At 39.0% G+C, this 18653-nt stretch overlaps 1 protein-coding gene across 4 annotated transcripts; it reads left to right on the top strand.

Annotated features, from left to right (window-relative positions):
* Positions 1 to 826: 826 nt before the first annotated feature.
* Positions 827 to 18450, top strand: TGDS (TDP-glucose 4,6-dehydratase). Of its 4 annotated transcripts, none has more exons than XM_032611428.1 (12): positions 829 to 1034; positions 3225 to 3291; positions 4251 to 4319; positions 5526 to 5616; positions 8680 to 8822; positions 11026 to 11124; positions 12090 to 12149; positions 13489 to 13532; positions 14137 to 14302; positions 15728 to 15786; positions 16539 to 16636; positions 17867 to 18450. In XM_032611428.1, exons 1-12 carry the CDS (start codon positions 949 to 951, stop codon positions 17935 to 17937), a joined length of 1053 nt encoding a protein of 350 aa, XP_032467319.1. In that variant the 5' UTR covers positions 829 to 948; the 3' UTR covers positions 17938 to 18450. The 4 variants fall into 4 exon arrangements, with proteins under 4 accessions (XP_032467320.1, XP_032467319.1, XP_032467321.1 ...); XM_032611432.1 differs by having other exon boundaries at positions 914 to 1304; XM_032611429.1 differs by lacking the exon at positions 13489 to 13532 and having other exon boundaries at positions 827 to 1034; positions 12097 to 12149.
* The last annotated feature ends 203 nt before the right edge of the window (positions 18451 to 18653 follow it).

The following is an 18653-nucleotide window of genomic DNA, read 5'->3' as shown; positions in this document are numbered from 1 at the left end:
ACTGATGGTTTATTCTGTACCTGGCCTGGTCCTGAAGCCTTGGGATTATAGCAGGAAACAAAACAAAGGCCCTACCTTCATGGAACAGTAACAATGAGCAATTCAACATAAATGTTGAAGATGGCTATGGAGAAAAATAAAGAAGGGTAAAGTGGCTCGGCAGGGCTCGGGTACAGCTTGCTATTTTAACTGCAGTGATCAAGGAGGGACTCTCCACTAGGGTGGCATTCAAGCTGATACCTGAGGGTAAAAACTAGGCAGACATCTGAGGAAAGTGCACCCAAGCCCAAGAGAAGAAGCATGCCTGGGAAATGCAAGGAAGACCAAAGGAGGGCAGGGAGGCTGAGGCAGGGTGGGCAGTAGGGAGAGAACAGTAGGAAAGGATCTAAGGATGGGATCTAGGGAACATCTTTACCACGACTGCAAGCGGCCTGCACTGTCTGTAAATGGTGCCGACGAGAAAGTAAAAGGCCATTTTGCAATTCCAACCTCCCATCTCCACAGTTTGCAAGAGAACTAAGAGAACTGGAGTTCTCAGCTCAACCGGTGAGTAATCTGTGGAGATCGCTGTAGTTCAAGAATGAAAAGAAGGTAATCATTCCTAACGCCGACCACATGTGTAGCTAAGTAAAGCCTAATCCACAGTGGAGTCATCTGCCCCGGAACCTTTAAGACCCTACTTTCCCAGCTACCCCAGTCACTCCAGTCCTCCGAGGTGTTGGCAGAGAAGAGCTGCGCCTGCGCAGTGGCGCTGCGCGGACCGCACACCCGGAGGCCCCGCCCAGCCGTCAGTGGGCGGGGACAAGTCAGCCCGAGCTCCGGAAGCGACCGCTGCCTGCCCCGTTAACGTGTCGGGGGAGGGAGACGCGTCGCAAAAAGTCGTAGTGGACCTTCCCTACGATCTACAAACGTGGTGTTTTACGGTTCCAGTCCCTGCTGAGCTGGGAGATGTCGGCTGCGGGACGGCCCGAGCCCTTGCGTCCTCCCAACGGCTTTGCGAAGCGGGTCCTGGTGACCGGGGGTGCTGGTTTCATGTAGGTAACGGCGCCGCTGGCAGAGTAGTGGCTCCCCAGAAACCCCAACCTTTCCCTGCGCCTCTGTTTGCCCTTGGCAATTTGGGATCAGCTTCGGGGATCTGATTGACAGGGGGAGGGTCTTAACGCACGACTAGGATCATCCCACTTTCTCTCCACTTCCCGGCCTGTGAAGACGTGCGTGGCTCCTTTGAAACGACTTCTTTTAAACACCTCCCAAACTAAGCAAAAGTGCCGTGGTACTGTCCACCTTTCTGCCTGGCCCGAGAGGTACCTGTCACTCTTTTTTTTTTTTTTTTTTTTGAGGTATGCGGGCCTCTCACTGTTGTGGCCTCTCCCGTTGCAGAGCACAGGCTCCGGACACGCAGGCTCAGTGGCCATGGCTCACGGGCCTAGCCGTTCTGCGGCATGTGGGATCTTCCCGGACCGGGGCACGAACCCGTGTCCCCTGCATCGGCAGGCGGACTCTCAACCACTGCGCCACCAGGGAAGCCCTGTCACTCTTTTGAGTGCGCCCCCTTTGCAGTAAGCTTCTCACCAACTGCCCCAACCCGAGCCAAGGGCCCACGATACACAGGCCTTGGACGTGTAGGCTCCATGAACCGGTTTTGGGATTATGATAAGGGTTTCATTTATTTAGCAGACTTAAAAAAATCCTCTGTCGGTGTTTTGACCTGTACTAGTCGTTTGAAGCCTCTTTCCCTCTCACACCCATATTTAATCAGCAAGTCTTCTCTCACTCCTTCCAAAGAGACCACTTCTCATCCTCCTCCCCTGTTCTACCCTAGCCCCTGTTAATGTCTGCTTTTGCCTAGACTGCTACTGTAGCCTCCTGATTGGTCACACTGCTTCTACTCTTGTTCCCTTAAAGCCTGTTCTCACGCACAAATCAGTGTTTATTAAGTAAATAAGTGCGTAATTTCACTCCAAAGATTCCTGTCGGACTTAGAATAAAATGTAAACTCTTTACCATATCTGGAAGACTCTCAGGTGTCAAAGCTCAAACCGGATCTCCTATCCTTCCACCTCTTGCTTTTCTGGGCCTCTTGCAGTTCCTGGCACCCAGGAGGCTAGTTTCCCCTATTTTGAGGCCTTTGAAATTGCTTCCTCTTTGCTTAGGCTGTTTGCATCACTCAGTTCAGATGTTTACGCAGAGGTCACCTCCCCCCGGCCTTAGCTGAGCACCCTATCTAAAATAGCCCCTCTCCCAACTAACACACTTATCACTACCTGAAACTATATTGCATATTTGTGTTTACTTGCTTATTGCCTGCATCCCAACCCTAGGATGTAAACCGAGTGAGGGCAGAGACTGTGGTTCCCTCAACACCTGGAAGAATGCTTCCCCCCCACCGTTAGTATATTAGATCACCTCTTCCAATCTGACAGTGGTTTGGAGGAGGGTACCAGGCAAGTTTCATTTAATGAAAAGGGGAGCATGGCCGTAAAAGGGTGGAACAGTGCTGGTCCAGGAAAGGTATGTCCTAGAAAGTTCTGTGAAAGGGCTGTCAAGTACAAACTCTGAATTTATAATTTGTTCCTAGGAGCCCAACGTTTTGGTGTATATGATAAAAATCTGGTGGATCATCTCACTGAGCGACGCCTCTGGCTCCATTTCAGGGTCCTCTAAAACCCACTGTGCCACTAACTTCAGGATGGTTTCAGCAGTTCTTAGCCTTGGAAACCTAGGTTTACCACCTTACACCACCAAATTCTTATACCAAGAAATAGCAATTGCAATAGGCTACTGTGAACATGGACAACTCCTATGCTCATAACAGCTTAACTTTTACATAGTTATACCTGCAGTCTCTGAAAAGGCACATTGTCGTTTAAGTCCATCTGCAGTGAACACCACCCACTGTATTTATGATACTGCTTTACTACCACGCTCAAAGTATGCATGGACAGCATCATTTGGTTAATTATTTTCTTATACCCAGGACCAGTAAATTCTCTCTTCACCATAGTGTAAAGGGAGTGGAAGACTTTGTATATCAGTACTGTCGAGAAGATTAATGAAAAGTGTGGATGTGTATATATTCAGCATAGTTATATCATTTCTGTTATCTTGGAACAATTTGAAGGTATCTTTGAATAGATTCCTAATATTCAAAAACTTAGGATAACGTTTGAGAATTTAAGGAAAAGGTTAAATTTTCTGCTAACAAGATACGCTTTTCTCTATAGTGCATCACATGTGATTGTCTCCTTAGTAGAAGATTATCCAAACTATATGATCATAAATCTAGACAAGGTAAGCTTTATAAAAATGAGCTCTGTGTTTAAAAGAAAAAAAAAGAGGCCTGTGTGCTGGAACTTATTTATATTTTTAAATATAAATCTTTAAAGTCTTGAAACTTTTAAATTTGTTATGATAGCCCATAACGTAAAGGTTTTAAGTGCAGTATTTTTACTAAAAGAAAATCTTCACTCTGAATTCAGTATTTAGTGTAATCTTGTGATTATTAACATTTTTTGGCATTGAGATATTCTGATTATTTTATTATATGATTTTATAACTGCCACCTCCTGAAAATTATATATTTATTTTAAAAACTAAAGTGCACGTAAATTAATTTAGTTTTGAGAATTTTTCTGTAATAATTGGAAGTTCCCTGGAGATTCTGAAGGCCATGATTGGTAATCACTGTGTTGTTGACTTTAAACACAAGATACAATTAGTTACCTTAATTTTATAAAACATAATAGTAAAAAATAGAGAGAGAGAGACAAAAAGTAATCTGTAAGTCTTAATAATTTTTGCCTGCCATAATATCATGGACAGTAATTTTTTCCTCCATCTGTATACACTGATTTACCAACAGTTAACTCAGGAAAAAGCATAATGAGTCACAATATGTGTAACACAGGTGTAATTGTATTCAATCACTAATTCCTTTTCAGGAAGGAATGGTGAACTCTTACAGCCTCCAGTGGCTGAGGGCAAATCTGGGCAGGAAAATTTTTTAAAGGAGAGGCTTACAAAAATTAATTTTTTTGTATTTTGAAAAGGTAACAAAATTACATATTTTTGTTTGGTTTTTACTTTTAAGATATCAGAAACTTCTAAAAACACTGAGAGCAAACACTTTAAGAAGACACGTTTTTGTGTTATGATCAGAAATCTATAGTATTTTAAATAAATTGATATTTTATAGGAAAAGCTGTTATCACTTTTTGTGTTGTTTTTCCCCCATCCTTACTTATTTTAAGCTGGATTACTGTGCAAGCCTGAAGAATCTTGAAACCATTTCTAATAAACAAAATTACAAATTTATACAGGTATGGAAGTATTCTTATAGTTATATAATTATTTTATACTGTGCCTCTTTAGTCATTTAGACATTATATCTTTCTACTTTGTAAACTTGTGTAATATGGGCTTGGAAGCATGCTTATTAAAGACCTTTTTAATTTCCAGAAGTACCATGTGCTATAGAGAATACTACTTGTAGATTGATACTGCATATAAAGCTACATGTTATTTTTAGTGCCTTGGCAGATCTATGAGTAGCTGACTGAAATTCCATGGTGTGTGATTTTTAGGTCCTCACTAGCCTTCTTCATAAGGCCTTGCTGGTATTTAAAGAGATTGGTATAAAGTAGGGTATTACTCGGGCCAGTCAGTAGTCAAAAACCCCACCATACAAGCCCATGGTAGTCCAAAGTATAAACCAAGCAGCCAGGTCGCGGTACGCGGGCCTCTCACTGTTGTGGCCTCCCCCGTTGCAGAGCACAGGCTCAGCGGCCATGGCTCACGGGCCCAGCTGCTCCGCGGCATGTGGGATCTTCCCAGACCAGGGCACAAACCCGTGTCCCCTGCATCGGCAGGCGGACTCTCAACCACTGCGCCACCAGGGAAGACCTGATTTATATTTTTTAAAGTGATTCTATAAACTCTCTTTTTAACCACAAATCTTAAAGAATATACTAAGCAAACATTTCATAATCTTTTTCTTCTATCTCAAAGTGTCTCCTTTAGTCACTGAAGAATTGTTGAGAATACGTATTTTTAGAACTAACGTACATATAACATTAAAAATACTCATAAGTTTACTTAGTTGTGGTGAAATCCATCATTCCAGTCGTTATACTTACTTTGAATATATTTCAATAGTGGTTATCTCAAACTTTTAAAAGTATGTTTAAATTTTTTCCTGTTAACATAGTTACCTTAGGTTGGCAAGAATGTTAAGAAAAAAAGCTGGCACAGTCCACAGAAGTAGTTGGTGCTCAAAAAAATACTGTTTTAGACACTTATTTGCAAAAACATATTTTGAATTGAATATCTGGTATCCTAGGATGCTGAAGAAATACCTCATTACTGTATTTGACCCCTCAGTTGAATTTTCAAGATATTCTCTTTTATACCTGGGGGAGGGGATTAATTTTCTTTCTTATCATGTTTTTGTTCATGAAGTAAAATGGGTATTATGGTTGGGAGTGCTCAATGAAACTTAGTTTTTTCATGTTTGTTTTTTTATATAGGGTGACATATGTGATTCTCACTTCGTGAAACTACTTTTTGAAACAGAGAAAATAGACATAGTACTACATTTTGCTGCACAAACACATGTAGGTAAGCATTGTTTAATGATGGGCAGATGTTTTTTTCCAGTGGCTAACTAGCCAAAATCAAGGTCCAATAATGGGGTTAAACAAGTAGGTACTTAATGTATGTGAAAGAACATATACCATGTTTTACCAGAAAAGCCCATAGTCACTCTGTCATCTAGATACTTGGTGCTATTCAGATCCCTTGTGTTAGTGTAGGGTAAAATGTAACCTTGAATGTTATCTTAAAACTGAGTTTAGCCAAATCCAGAATTAGTGATTACTTCTGGGGAAATGGGCCTTCAGCTATATTTTTATGTTGTTTTTCTTAAGGTGGGGGGTAGATACACAGTTGAACATTCTATTGTTATCTGTACTGTTTTGTCCTAAGATATCTTTTAATAATTTGTCTAACATTTTATATTGTGAAATGTAATATATATTCAGAAGAATTTAGAAGTAAGGTTAAATGAATAATGTGAATACTCATGTAGCCATCACCTAAACAAAAGAATGTTGCTGAACCCTCTTTAGTAGTAGTATTACTACTGCCTTATTACCTGATTTTTAAGTGATAATTTCCCTTGGTGTTCTCTGCAGTTTTACCGTCTCTGTATTTATCTCTAAACAGTATAGGTTAGTTTTGCCTGTTTTTAGATTTTATAGAAATGCATATATAAAATAACATGAAGGGTTTTTGGTCTTGCTTTTTCATCCTTGGAGATTTATCCATGCAGTTGGGTGTAGGTATAATTCGTTCCTTGTCAGTGACATACAATATTCCATTCTAAGTATACACCACAATTCCTGTGTCTGTTTTACTCTTGGTGGACATTTGGACTGTTTGCACATTGGAGCAGTTTTGAACCATACTACCATGAGCATTCTTACACATGCATCTTGGTACACATAAATACACATTTCTCTCAGTATATAACTGGAATTGTAAGATCTGCACACTTCAACATGGAGATAATTTCCAACTGTATTCCAAAGCAGTTATACCAGTTTCTTCTCCTGCAGGAGTATATGAGGCCTTCTGTTACTCTAGATCTCACCAAAGCTTAGTTGTGTCAGTCTTTTCCATTTTTGTCAATCTGAGTAGTGTGTAGAGTGGCATCTGATTGTGCTTTTAATTTGTGTGTATTTCCCTGATTACTGATGAAGCTGTGTACTTTTTATATGTTTATTAATAATTTCAGTTTCTTCTTTTGTGAAATGCTGTTGAAATCTTTTGCCCATTTAAAAATTTTTAAATCAGTTCTCATTGATTTGTTGGAATATATATATATGTGTGTGTGTATATATATATATATATATATATATATATATGTGTGTGTGTGTGTGTATATATACACACACACACACACTGGATACTAGTCCTTTGTTATGTGTATTATATATATATCTTCTCCCACTCTGTGGCTTATTTTTTCATCATTTTGCTAGTGTGTTTTGATGAACAGATGTTCTTATATAAATTCTCAGTGAATTTATATATCTTTTATGGTATGGAGAATGCTTTTTGGGTCTTAAGAAATTCTCTTTTACCCCAAGGTCATGAAGGTATTCTTCTATGTTATCTTTGAAAAGCTTTATAGTTTTGCCTTTCACATTTAGATTTGTAATCCATCTGAAACTCATTTTTATATGCAGTATTAGATAAGAATCCAGTTTCATTTTTTTCTATTTGAATGCCAATTGGACCTCTACCACTTATGGGAAAGTTCACCAGTTTCACTGCTCTGTCATGTATCAAGCATCTATATGAGTATCTGTTTCTCCACTCCCCATTTGTCTTATCTGTCTGTGCCTGTGCTGATCACACAGTATATTGACTAATGTAGTGTTTTCATATCTGGTAGAAAAATCCTTTTACTTGGTTAACGATAAAGTGGTTTTCCTTCTAACAATTTATGAGATGCTTACCAGTACTTCCTGTTGTCAATCTTTGGTGGTTTTATTATATTTTTCCCTGATTATGAATGATGTTAAAAACCTTTGCATTTGTTTACTGGATTATCCCCTTTCCTATTTGTATATCTCTTTAGAAGGTTTCTGTGTAAGTCTGTTTACCATTTTCAAGTGGGTTGTCAGTTTTTTCCTTACAGATTTTTATAAGTCCTTTATATATTCTGAATTCAAACCTTTTCCACTACCTTTTTTCCAATCTGTGATTTGCCTTTTCACTTCCTTTCTATTTTATTTTATCTCATCTCACCTCACCGCACCTCACCTCACCTCACCTCAGCTGCGTTGTGTGATCTGAGTTCCCCAACCAGGGATTGAACCCAGGCCTTTGGCAGTGAGAATGCTAAGTCCTAACCAGCAGACTGCCAGGAATTTCCCTGCCTTTTCACTTTCTTAATGGTATCTTTTGATGATTTGAAATTCTTCATTTCAGTGTAGTCCAGTTTATCAGCCTTTTCCTTTATGGTCAGTGCTCTTTGCGTTCTGTGTAAGAACTCTTTTCCCACCTCCAAGGTCATGCAGATATTCTCTTATATTCTCTTCATAAAAGTTATTGTTTTGCCTTCTACATTCAGATATTTTCCCCATATGAATATTAGTTTGACCCAGCACCATTTATTGAAAGAATCAACCTTTCCCCATTGCCACCTTTGTTGGAGATCAAGTACCCATATATGCATGGTTCTGTTTCTGGGCTCCTGTTCTGTTCCATTGGTCTTTGTCTATCCTTATGCCATGACCACACTGTAATTACTGTAACTTTATAATAATTCTTGATACCAGCAAAGCAAACCCTCCTACCTTTTAGTTCCAAAATTTTTTAAAATTTAAAAGCATTTTAAATTTTAGATGTATCATTTCTTTTTTGAATTAAAAAAAAGTGTTTCCTGCAATATAGCACTGATAGTTTTCTGGGTTCTGAGAATTCACATGTACTGTGTAATTTGGGTTTAAAGAAATCAGAAGTAGCAATGCACCTTATGTTATTTTTAACACCATTGCAGTTGTGGTGAATGAAGAAAAGTGAATAGAGCTTTCCTTAAGCCTGAGTCTACTGTCTAATATTTGCTTTGTCCCTTGAGTGGAATTCTTCTAGCTTTTTCTTCTTTTTTTTTAGATCTTTCATTTGTCCGTGCCTTTGAGTTTACGTATGTTAATGTTTACGGCACTCACGTTTTGCTAAGTGCTGCTCATGAAGCCAGAGTGGAGAAATTTATTTATGTCAGCACAGATGAGGTCTATGGAGGCAGTCTTGATAAGGTGAGCTTAGAAAATGACTGTTTCGGACTTCCCTGGTGGCGCAGTGGTTAGGAGTCCGCCTGCCAATGTAGGGGACATGGGTTCGAGCCCTGGTCCGGCAAGATCCCACATGCCGCAGAGCAGCTAAGCCCGTGTGCCACAACTACTGAGCCCATGTGCCACAACTACTTTTTTTTTTTTTAATAATTTTTAATATTTATTTATTTATGGCTGCATTGGGTCTTCGTTGCTGCACACGGACTTTCTCTAGTTGTGGCGAGCGGGGGCTACTCTTCATTGCGGTGCGCAGGCTTCTCATTGCAGTGGCTTCTCTTGTTGCAGAGCACGGGCTCTAGGCGCGTGGGTGTCAGTAGTTGCAGCACGTGGGCTCAGTAGTTGTGGCTTACGGGCTCTAGAGCACAGGCTCAGTAACTGCAGAGCATGGACTTAGTTGCTCCGCAGCATATGGGATCTTCCCAGACCAGGGCTCGAACCCATGTCCCCTGCACTGGCAGGATTCTTAACCACTGAGCCACTAGGGAAGCCCTGTGCCACAACTACTGAAGCCTGCACACCTAGAGCCCTTGCTCCACAACAAGAGAAGCCACCGCAATGAGATGCCTGCGCACCGCAGTGAAGAGTAGACCCCGCTCACCGCAACTAGAGAAAGCCCGCGCGCAGCAACGAAGACCCAACGCAGCCAAAAATAAATAAAATAAATAAAGCAGATATTATAAAAAGAAAATGACTGTTTCACCTACTTACCCCATACCACCATACAAACCTGTCTTATGAAAACCCACTCTGGCCTTTTTTCATCTTCTGATTATACACACTTACGGGATTCCCCAGAATATTATTCCGTTGTGTCTTCTGTTCAAATCAAATAGTACCACCCCAAATGGGGAACGAGAGCCTAGTCTGGTACAGATTTATATATGTAATTTGACCGACATATTTTGCTAGCGAGCAGCAGCTTTTCCCTGATCACCCAGTCTTACATCATGAATGTCATTCCCATGGGCCAAAGCATGTGTAAGTTACACTGCAGCATAAGGCCTGTCTCCCTTCTCTTCCACTCAGCAAAGCATATTGTACTGTCAAGGAGTGAGTGTGAAATTGTTGTAGAAACTGGAATCTGTTCTCCTTTGTTAATCATTTGTAAACATTTTACTTTTTATGCAAAGAGAGGCTCCATTCTCCAGTCTGTATTTTTCATAGTCAGTGTTTACAATGACCTCATTTTGTTTTGTTTTATTTTTTAAATGCATTTATTTACCAAAACACGTACATAGTGGAAAAAAAACCAAGTAGTTTGAAAAGACTTATAATGAGTAAAAGCAGACCCTGACCACTTCTCCTCAGTGCCCAATCCCACTTCTGAGGAACAACCATTTGCAAACTCTCTTTGCAGTTTTTATCAGGTAAGCTTGTACTCCTGTCAGCCTACATCAGATCTGACACAGTAGCCAGAATGCTTTTTAAAATATAAGTCAGATCATGATATTACTGTCATCAAAACCCATCAGTGTTTTGACAGTGGCCTTCAAGGTTCCACATGCTCTGGCCTCTGGCTTTCAGACCTCATCTCACATTTCTCTTCCCTCACACTAGCCTCCTTGTAGTTCCATTGGACACAGTCTGTCTCAGGGCCTTTGCACTTGCTGTTCTGTCTGCCTGCCTTACAGGGTTGTTATGAACTTTAAAGAAGTTACTGCATGTAAAGTGCTTAGAAAAATGCCAGGCACATAGTTGGGTTTCAATAAATTTTTTTTTTTTTTTTTTTTTTTGGCTGCGTTGGGTCTTTGTTGCTCTGCGGGCTTTCTCTAGTTGCGGCATGTGGGGGCTACTCTTCCTTGCGGTACGTGGGCTTCTCAGTGCGATGGCTTCTCTTGTTGCGGAGCATGGGCTCTAGGTGCGCAGGCCTCAGTAGTTGCAGCGCGTGGGCTCAGTAGTTGTGGCTCGCGGGATCTAGAGCGCAGGCTCAGTAGTCATGGCGCACTGGCTTAGTTGCTCCACGACATGTGGGATCTTCCTGGACCAGGGATCAAACCCGTATCCCCTGCATTGGCAGGATTCTTAACCACTACACCACCAGGGACGTCCTCAATAAATGTTTTTTAAATGTACTGATTTACATTTCAAGTTTGTAATATGTTCTCCGATTTTTCTACTTAGAAAGTATATCTTATACTTATTTTTTAATATGTCTTTTTAAAATTAGGAATTTGATGAATCTTCTCCCAAACAACCTACAAATCCTTATGCATCATCTAAAGCAGCTGCTGAGTGTTTTGTACAGTCTTACTGGGAACGATACAGGGTAAGAACTGACCTCAGAAACTCCAGAATCACTTTTCTTTGGACTTAGGTGTTAAAACTCCAAGTTACCATTAGCAACATTTCATTTTTAGGATGGCAGACATAGATGAAGAAAAGTTATATATTAAGGAATTTTAAAAACTGATTTCCAATATTGTGTGGACAAAGCAGGGACCTGCTTCATCTTATCCAGTTCATCATTTAAAGGAATAGTTTATGTATATATTTTTTTCTGCTTCACTAATAGGTAGAGTGTTACAGCTAGAGTGAAAAGCCCTGTTGGAATGTCCTGATTCCCAGGAGTCCTCTGAGTGAAGGAAGACAGTGGGAGGGCAGATTCCCTTACCAGCCACTGCTCCTCTCGGCCCTTCATGAAAGGGACATAGATTTACCCCAGTGGCTGTGTCAGTGTCCGTGCAGGAGCCTTGCCCACTATGAATCATCAGCTGGAACCCCTGCACTTGGCTTCCCACTGATCTTCCAGAGTTATTAGGGACTGGGTCAGAAAGGCGAACCAAGGGATTGCTTCAGCTTCTCTAGCCTTTTGTGTTCCAGTAGCACTGGTCTTTTCCCTCCACGGGCGCTCTTTTTATTTGTAAGGGTTGGCCCAACAGAGAAAACCAACTTGAAGTTTAACATCTCAGGTGGTCTCTGAAAGAATCAGGTAGAAATGTCCTTAATTTCCTGCTATCAGACCTACAAACCCGCCTCCATCTGTATTCATCCTTCCCTTGTCTCAGTGAAGACACTATTCCTCTTCTTCCTTTTGGAACCTCTGCCTTTATCTGAATCCCGTCCTCTCCTGTCTTTTCAGGAACCTTACATTAGAAAAAAAATCCCTTTGCTTCTGTCCTTAAGGTGTGTGGAGTTATTCAGTCAAAAGTGCCCATATGTTAAAACTGCTTATCTTTAGATAATCATTATTATTGGACCCTTCCATTACCTTAATGTCGAACTCTCTTTAAGTTTCCAGTTGTCATCACACGAAGCAGTAATGTTTATGGACCACATCAATATCCAGAAAAGGTACGTTTTACTTTTGAATTCCTGATGTGTTTTAGTGATTGTAACTTCTCATTATTTAAAATAATCCCTCTTCAGTTATTTGTCCAAAGAATTTATGTTGCAATTAGCCGTAATTATAAATACTTTATAGGCCACATACAAATCTCATCATGTTTAGAGTTTGAAAACTTGAGTTTAAGTCTCAACTTGATACTCACCAGCTGGGATGACCTTAGGTCCTTTGAGCATTGTCTTTAAATTGACGGGTAATGATAATACTTAGGAAGGATTTTGAAGAGTCCAGTGAGATGATGTATGTGAAAATGCCTTGTACTTTGCAGGATTCTAAAACACTATAGAGTACTCCCATCACTACTGTCACACCAGTGAAGACTCCTTCCTAGTATGCAGTCAGACCATATGTCAGGCTGTACAGAAACGTAGACACTAGTTAGAGAGTGATGCAGGAAGCTTGTACATGTCTTAAAGGCAGCCGATTAGCTGTTCCCCAACTCCTCTGTATTGTTGCAGGCCTGAATGTCATCCAGAAAGTAGTTTAGCAAATAAAGAAATGTAGTTAAAAGGCGGAAAATGTGTGTGGTTGATTCTGTATCATTAAGCCCAATGTTAAGTAACTACTAGTCTCACTGCCTAAATTTACTTATTTATTTATTTATTAAAATTTGTATCAGAGTATAGTTGATTTACAATGTTGTGTTAGTTTCAGGTGTACAGCAGAGTGAATCAGTTATACATATATCTCACTGCCTAAATTTACAGCTGGGTTTTCTCACTTCTTAGCCACTGGTTGCCTTGATCTGTCTGCCCAAAGGAAAGGGCCAGATCATGATCTGCTGATATTAATATATATTTGGCTTAATTTTTTAACACTTATTATAAATTTAATAATTTCTTATCTCACCATGTTTGACACAAATTTTCTTTGAATCCAGTGGCACTGGAATTACTCTTTATTAATTTCACAAGCACTTATTGAGTAAGTACTATATGTAAAGTAAAAAGTATATGATTCCTGCTCGTATGAAATCAACACAGAAGTGAGCTTGCAGCGAGAGAAAACTGTTCAGGAAGATTTCTTCTGAACTTTTTCACTATTTATATCATTTTATCTTCATTTTTATCTAGCAAATAACTCGTATTTGTGAAATAGGAAATGATCTTACAGTTCTTTTACTTATCAAAATTATGATAAGTGTTTCTTGAACTCCTGAAAAGAATTAGAATTTGCCCATAAGTGTATTTCTTAACAATCATAATCTTTTAATCTTATGATGAGTTCAGGTTTATATTAATGAATGAATTTCCAAAGTCTGAAATGATAATTTAAATATTCTTTTAGGTTATTCCAAAATTTATATCTTTACTTCAACACAACAGGAAATGGTATGTTATTTACCTTTGTACCCATGTTTTTCTGGTATGCTAGAGTATTTAGTGTCAGTGTTTCTTGAAAATCATAAAGTGTTAGAGTTGGAGGCCTTAGGATTTAATGTCCCAACAAATTTAAGGATTCCTTCTACAGTCAGTGTAATAGTTTAAACAATAATTGTAAAGTATAATTCATCTTTATAATTTGATTACTAAGATAATTTTAATTCTTAAATAATCCATCCTAAAACTTTGAGTTATAGCATTAAAATTTGTCATCTGTCTTTATATAATTTTACTTTTTCAAAAGATTTAACTGAACTATAGATAGTCTTCAAAGTGAACTTAAGGTATAAAATTGATGAATAAATATTTCTGTAGGGGTCACTTAATTGTTTGCCACTTTCCTAGTGAGCACCCACAGTGGGTTTGGAGGTCAGTTAAGAATTATGGATAAAATCTGGAAGTCATGAGAATTTGTATTTTCAGTAAGAGATGTCTAGGATCCTCATGGGAATTGCCTTCTCTGGAATTGTACCCAATCATTGCCTTACCCTGGTTTGGGAGAGCTTACTTTTTTTTTTACACTTTATGATTCCCTTTCATTTCACCTTTTTAGCTGCATTCATGGATCAGGGCTTCAAACAAGAAACTTCCTTTATGCTACTGATGTAGTAGAAGCATTTCTCACTGTCCTCAAAAAGGGAAAACCCGGTGAAATTTATAACATTGGAACCAATTTTGAAATGTCAGTTCTCCAGCTTGCCAAAGAACTAATACAACTGGTATGTATATATTATAAAAGGGTAGTATTTTCAAAATTGTCACTAAATTACTGGCAGTAATCACTAATTTTGTCAAAATCAACAATTTACACCTTTGAAAAGTGAACCGGTAAAAAAAAGAACTTCATAATTCCATATGTATGCAGAGATGTGTCATTATTTGAAACTGCATCACTCATTTAGTCGCAGCTTTTCAGGAAAACAATTCCACAACGTTAAATGTGCATATCCATTGTAAGACATATTCAATTTCAGAAAATCGAATGTTAAATTGTGTGTCCTAGAATCAAGGAACATTGATATATAGATAATAGTTAGGAGTATTTTTATGTACTAGTGAGCATCGATTATAAATCTCAGGATTCAGTAAAAAGAGCGACTGAACGAATGGAAAAAACTTGTTTTCCTTTACACTACTCACAGAACACTCTGTCCTCCAAACGTGTGAGTTTTCCACGCCCAGCAATTCTCAGACACCAGCTCGGTGTCCTACTATTTAACTCAGTTCTGACATTATCTATTTGGAGATGGTGTCAGATCCCACAGGTTAAGGGCTCAGTCTCACAAGACTGCCCTCACTTCACATGTCAACCCCAAGACCTGGCTGTCACCTGTGCTTTTGATCAGCGAGGTATAAGTCTGACGTAATTTGCAACAGGGCCTCACAGAACTTAGGAAAACAGTTTACCCACTAGATTACCAGTTTATTACAAAGGATGGAGGAGATGCATAGGGCAAGATATGAGGGAAAGGGTGTGGAGCTTCCTGCCCTCTCCGGGTGTGCCACCTTCCCAGCACCTCCGTGTGTTCAGCAGCCTGGAAGCTCTCCTCTTGGGTTTTTATGGAGGCTTCATTAAGTAGGCATGATTGATTGAATCATGGCCACTGATGATTAGTTCCACTTCCGGTCCCCTTCCCCTCCCTGGAGGTGGGGGCAGGGAGGCTGAGTTCCATCTCTCCAATCACATGGTTGGTTCCCTTGGCAAGCAGTCTTCATCCTTAGGTGCTTTCCAAAAATCACGTATTAACTTGAACTCTGGTGTGGTTGAAAGGAACTTATGAACAGCAAAAGACACCTTTATCTCTCATCACCAGGAAATTCCAAAGGTTTTAGGAACTCTGTGCCAGGAGCAGGGATGAACACCAAATATATATTTCTTATTTTAAATCGCAGTATCACACTGAGTAATAACCAAAAGCCAAAAAAATTCATTTTCTCCTATAGTTTATATAATGTGTATTCTCTCTGAGCTTCAGATGGAATTCAGGTTATAAAGTATGGAAAGTGTTAATAAAATGCTATTGGTCTTAGCTGTCTTCCCCACTTGGAGGAGGTTGCTTTTCTTGTCTTTTGAATCAGTTGTTGAATACCATTTTCTGGTCTCACTTTATAATTTGACTCGAAGGTCTTCTCCATTTTGACAGATCAAAGAGACCAATTCAGAGTCTGAAATGGAAAACTGGGTTGATTATGTTAATGATAGGTGAGTAACAAGTTAAAATATTGGGGAAAGGTTGTGAAATCTTAGGTACTTATAAGATTTTAAAATGTGTGGACTTAGCCAGAAAAGTTTACCTTTTTTGAGTTTTCTGCTAGAATGTTTTTTCCTGATAATAAATGTCATAACAATAAACTGTAGCATTATTATTAGCTGTGTGACTTAAAGAAAGTTATTGACCCTTTCCAAGTCTGAGATTTCCTTGAGTGTGAAATAGGGATAATAATATCTTGCCTATGGAAGTATTTTAAAATTTAATTTATAATGTATATAAACTACCAGACCCAGGGCATGGAAAATGAGTCCTAACAAGTTTATGTGTATTTATTCATTCATTCATCAAACATTTAGGTATGAGACATTGCATTCATACCTAGATTGTGGTTGAAATGAGAAAAGGGTAAGCCACAGAGAGGGTTAGGCTTCTGGGTTATAGAGGATTTTTAACATATACTTTATTTTACAAATATATAAGTGTGTCAGCAGAGAGAATTCTTTGAGAGAAAATTTGAATTATGGACACACATTATTTCTCTCAATATTTAAATTTGTAAATAGGGAATTTCCTGGTGGTCCAGTGGTTAGGACTCCATGCTTTCACTCCGAGGGCCTGAGTTCAATCCCTAGTCTGGGAACGAAGATCCCTCAAGCCATGCAGCAGGGCCAAAAATAAATAAATAAATACATTTGTAAATTTATATCCACAGTATCATTTTAAATCTGTTTTGTTTTCCAAGACCTACCAATGACGTGAGATATCCAATGAAATCAGAAAAAATACATGGCTTAGGATGGAGACCTAAAGTGCCTTGGAAAGAAGGAATAAAGAAAACAAGTATGTTATGAATTGATCATTTGCAGGGAGGGGGAGAATCAGAAAAATTTTAAGGCACTAATTTATTTTAGGACGCTACAGGCAGTGTTGTGGTGAATCACTTTCACTTTTCAAATTTTTACATTTAATGTATTTCTGACGTTAGTGGTTAAGTATCCTGAATTTCATAGACTAACTTCCAATTAGGCGTCCTCTGTCTTGCTAGCATTTATCAGATGCCTATTTCATTGATTCTCAGATGCACATTTTTTCACATCCTTGAGAGGTATGTGTTTTACAATCGCTAGTGTCTTATAATTATTATTTCACCTTTTTTTCTTTCTTACTAATATGTAAAGTAATGGTCCATCTTAAGATCAGGCATCTGAGATTTGGTGAAATAGAGACAGTTGCCGTCTTTGAGCGTCTTGAGTCTTTTTATAGTGAAACAAATAGGAAGCAAATTTAGTATGTGCAGAAATAGCTATTAAAATAAGTGTATATATAGTCTGTGCATATATGTTAAATTCTGTTTAGAAATGTACTCAAGAGAAAAGATACCCAAGTGTAGGAAAAAGTCTCAGTTCAGAGCTTGACATACAAAATATTTGTGTTGAATTTGAAAAAGCAAATTCAGGGACTTCCCTGGTGGTCCAGTGGTTAGGACTCCGTGCTTTCACTGCTGTGGGCCCCGGTCAGGAAACTAAGATTTTGTAAGCTGCGCACACAGCGCAGCCAAAAAAATAAAAGCAAATTCAAAGATAATTTATTATTTTTCAACTAAAAAAACTTTATTAATAGGATAGCAGCATAAAATAATTTTACATATTAACAAAAGGAAGTTGACATCATCTCACTGTGCCTATCATGCAGTATTGTGATGTTTACATGAACAAAATACTACACTTTTTTCCCTATGACTTTAAACTCAGTACAAGTGACTTATCTCCCTTTCCCCCTGAATTCCCTAAAATTCGAATGTTTTAATACTTGTACCAGCAAATTCAGTATTGAAGGACTTTTGAAGTTAAAAAGAAAAAAATTGTTGATTTTTAAATCTACGTTTTCAGGTGATGAAATAGCTTCGATTAACATCATTGGTTAGTTCAAAATCAAATTGTTTTCGTCTTTAGGCAATAATACTTGCCTACACATTAGCTGACGGGCAGGGCTTTTCTTACTTAGCAGGGACTCAGTAAATATTGGTTAACTGATGTTTAGTTTTTTATTTTTGTCTTTTTGTTTTATCAGTTGAGTGGTACACAGAGAATTTTCACAACTGGAAGAATGCAGAAAAGGCATTAGAACCCTTTCCAGTATAACCACCGTGTGTATAGTCGGGACAGTTTTCAGAGAAAGAAGAAACTTATCCTACCTCAACAAATGATACGAAATCAAGCGACCAAATGAAGTGTCCTCTTTTCATTTGGAATTAGATTATGACTTTTTGTATAAAATTCAAATGTAAAATGCCTCAGTCTTTAGAAGAGGTTCAGTATTAGCATAGGATTTAAATATCAAAATTCTCTCAGAAACCTTTTCTCCTAAAAAGTAGGAACCAGTAAGCATAGAAAGACTCTTCTGTAGGTGTGGCCGGGAAGGAGGAATCTCCTGGTTCTGAGAACAAGGACAGGTAATAGCTCTGGGCAGATGACAGCCTTCGCTGGCACTGAACTCAGCTTCCCATCCTTTCCCACTGCCTAGACAGTCTCTGAAGTTTTTTAGGCAGTATAGGATGAGCCTTTTGCCCTAATTTTATCTTTTTAAGGTCTGATGTGCTACACTTGCTTTAAAAATGGAACAAATGGAAGCATATCTAGCACTTTTTATTTGATAATTTTTTTTTTTTTTTTTTTTTTTTTTTTTTTTTTTTTTTATGCGTTACGCGGGCCTCTCACTGTTGTGGCCTCTCCCGTCGCGGAGGACAGGCTCCGGACGCGCAGGCTCAGCGGCCATGGCCCACGGGCCCAGCCGCTCCGCGGCATGCGGGATCCTCCCAGACCGGGGCACGAACCCGTGTCCCCTGCATCGGCAGGCG

The sequence above is a fragment of the Phocoena sinus genome, chromosome 18 (assembly GCF_008692025.1).
Source record: "Phocoena sinus isolate mPhoSin1 chromosome 18, mPhoSin1.pri, whole genome shotgun sequence".
Taxonomy (NCBI): Eukaryota; Metazoa; Chordata; class Mammalia; order Artiodactyla; family Phocoenidae; genus Phocoena; species Phocoena sinus.
Note: the sequence above shows the minus strand (reverse complement) of the source record. Positions and strands in the feature narration are given on the sequence as shown.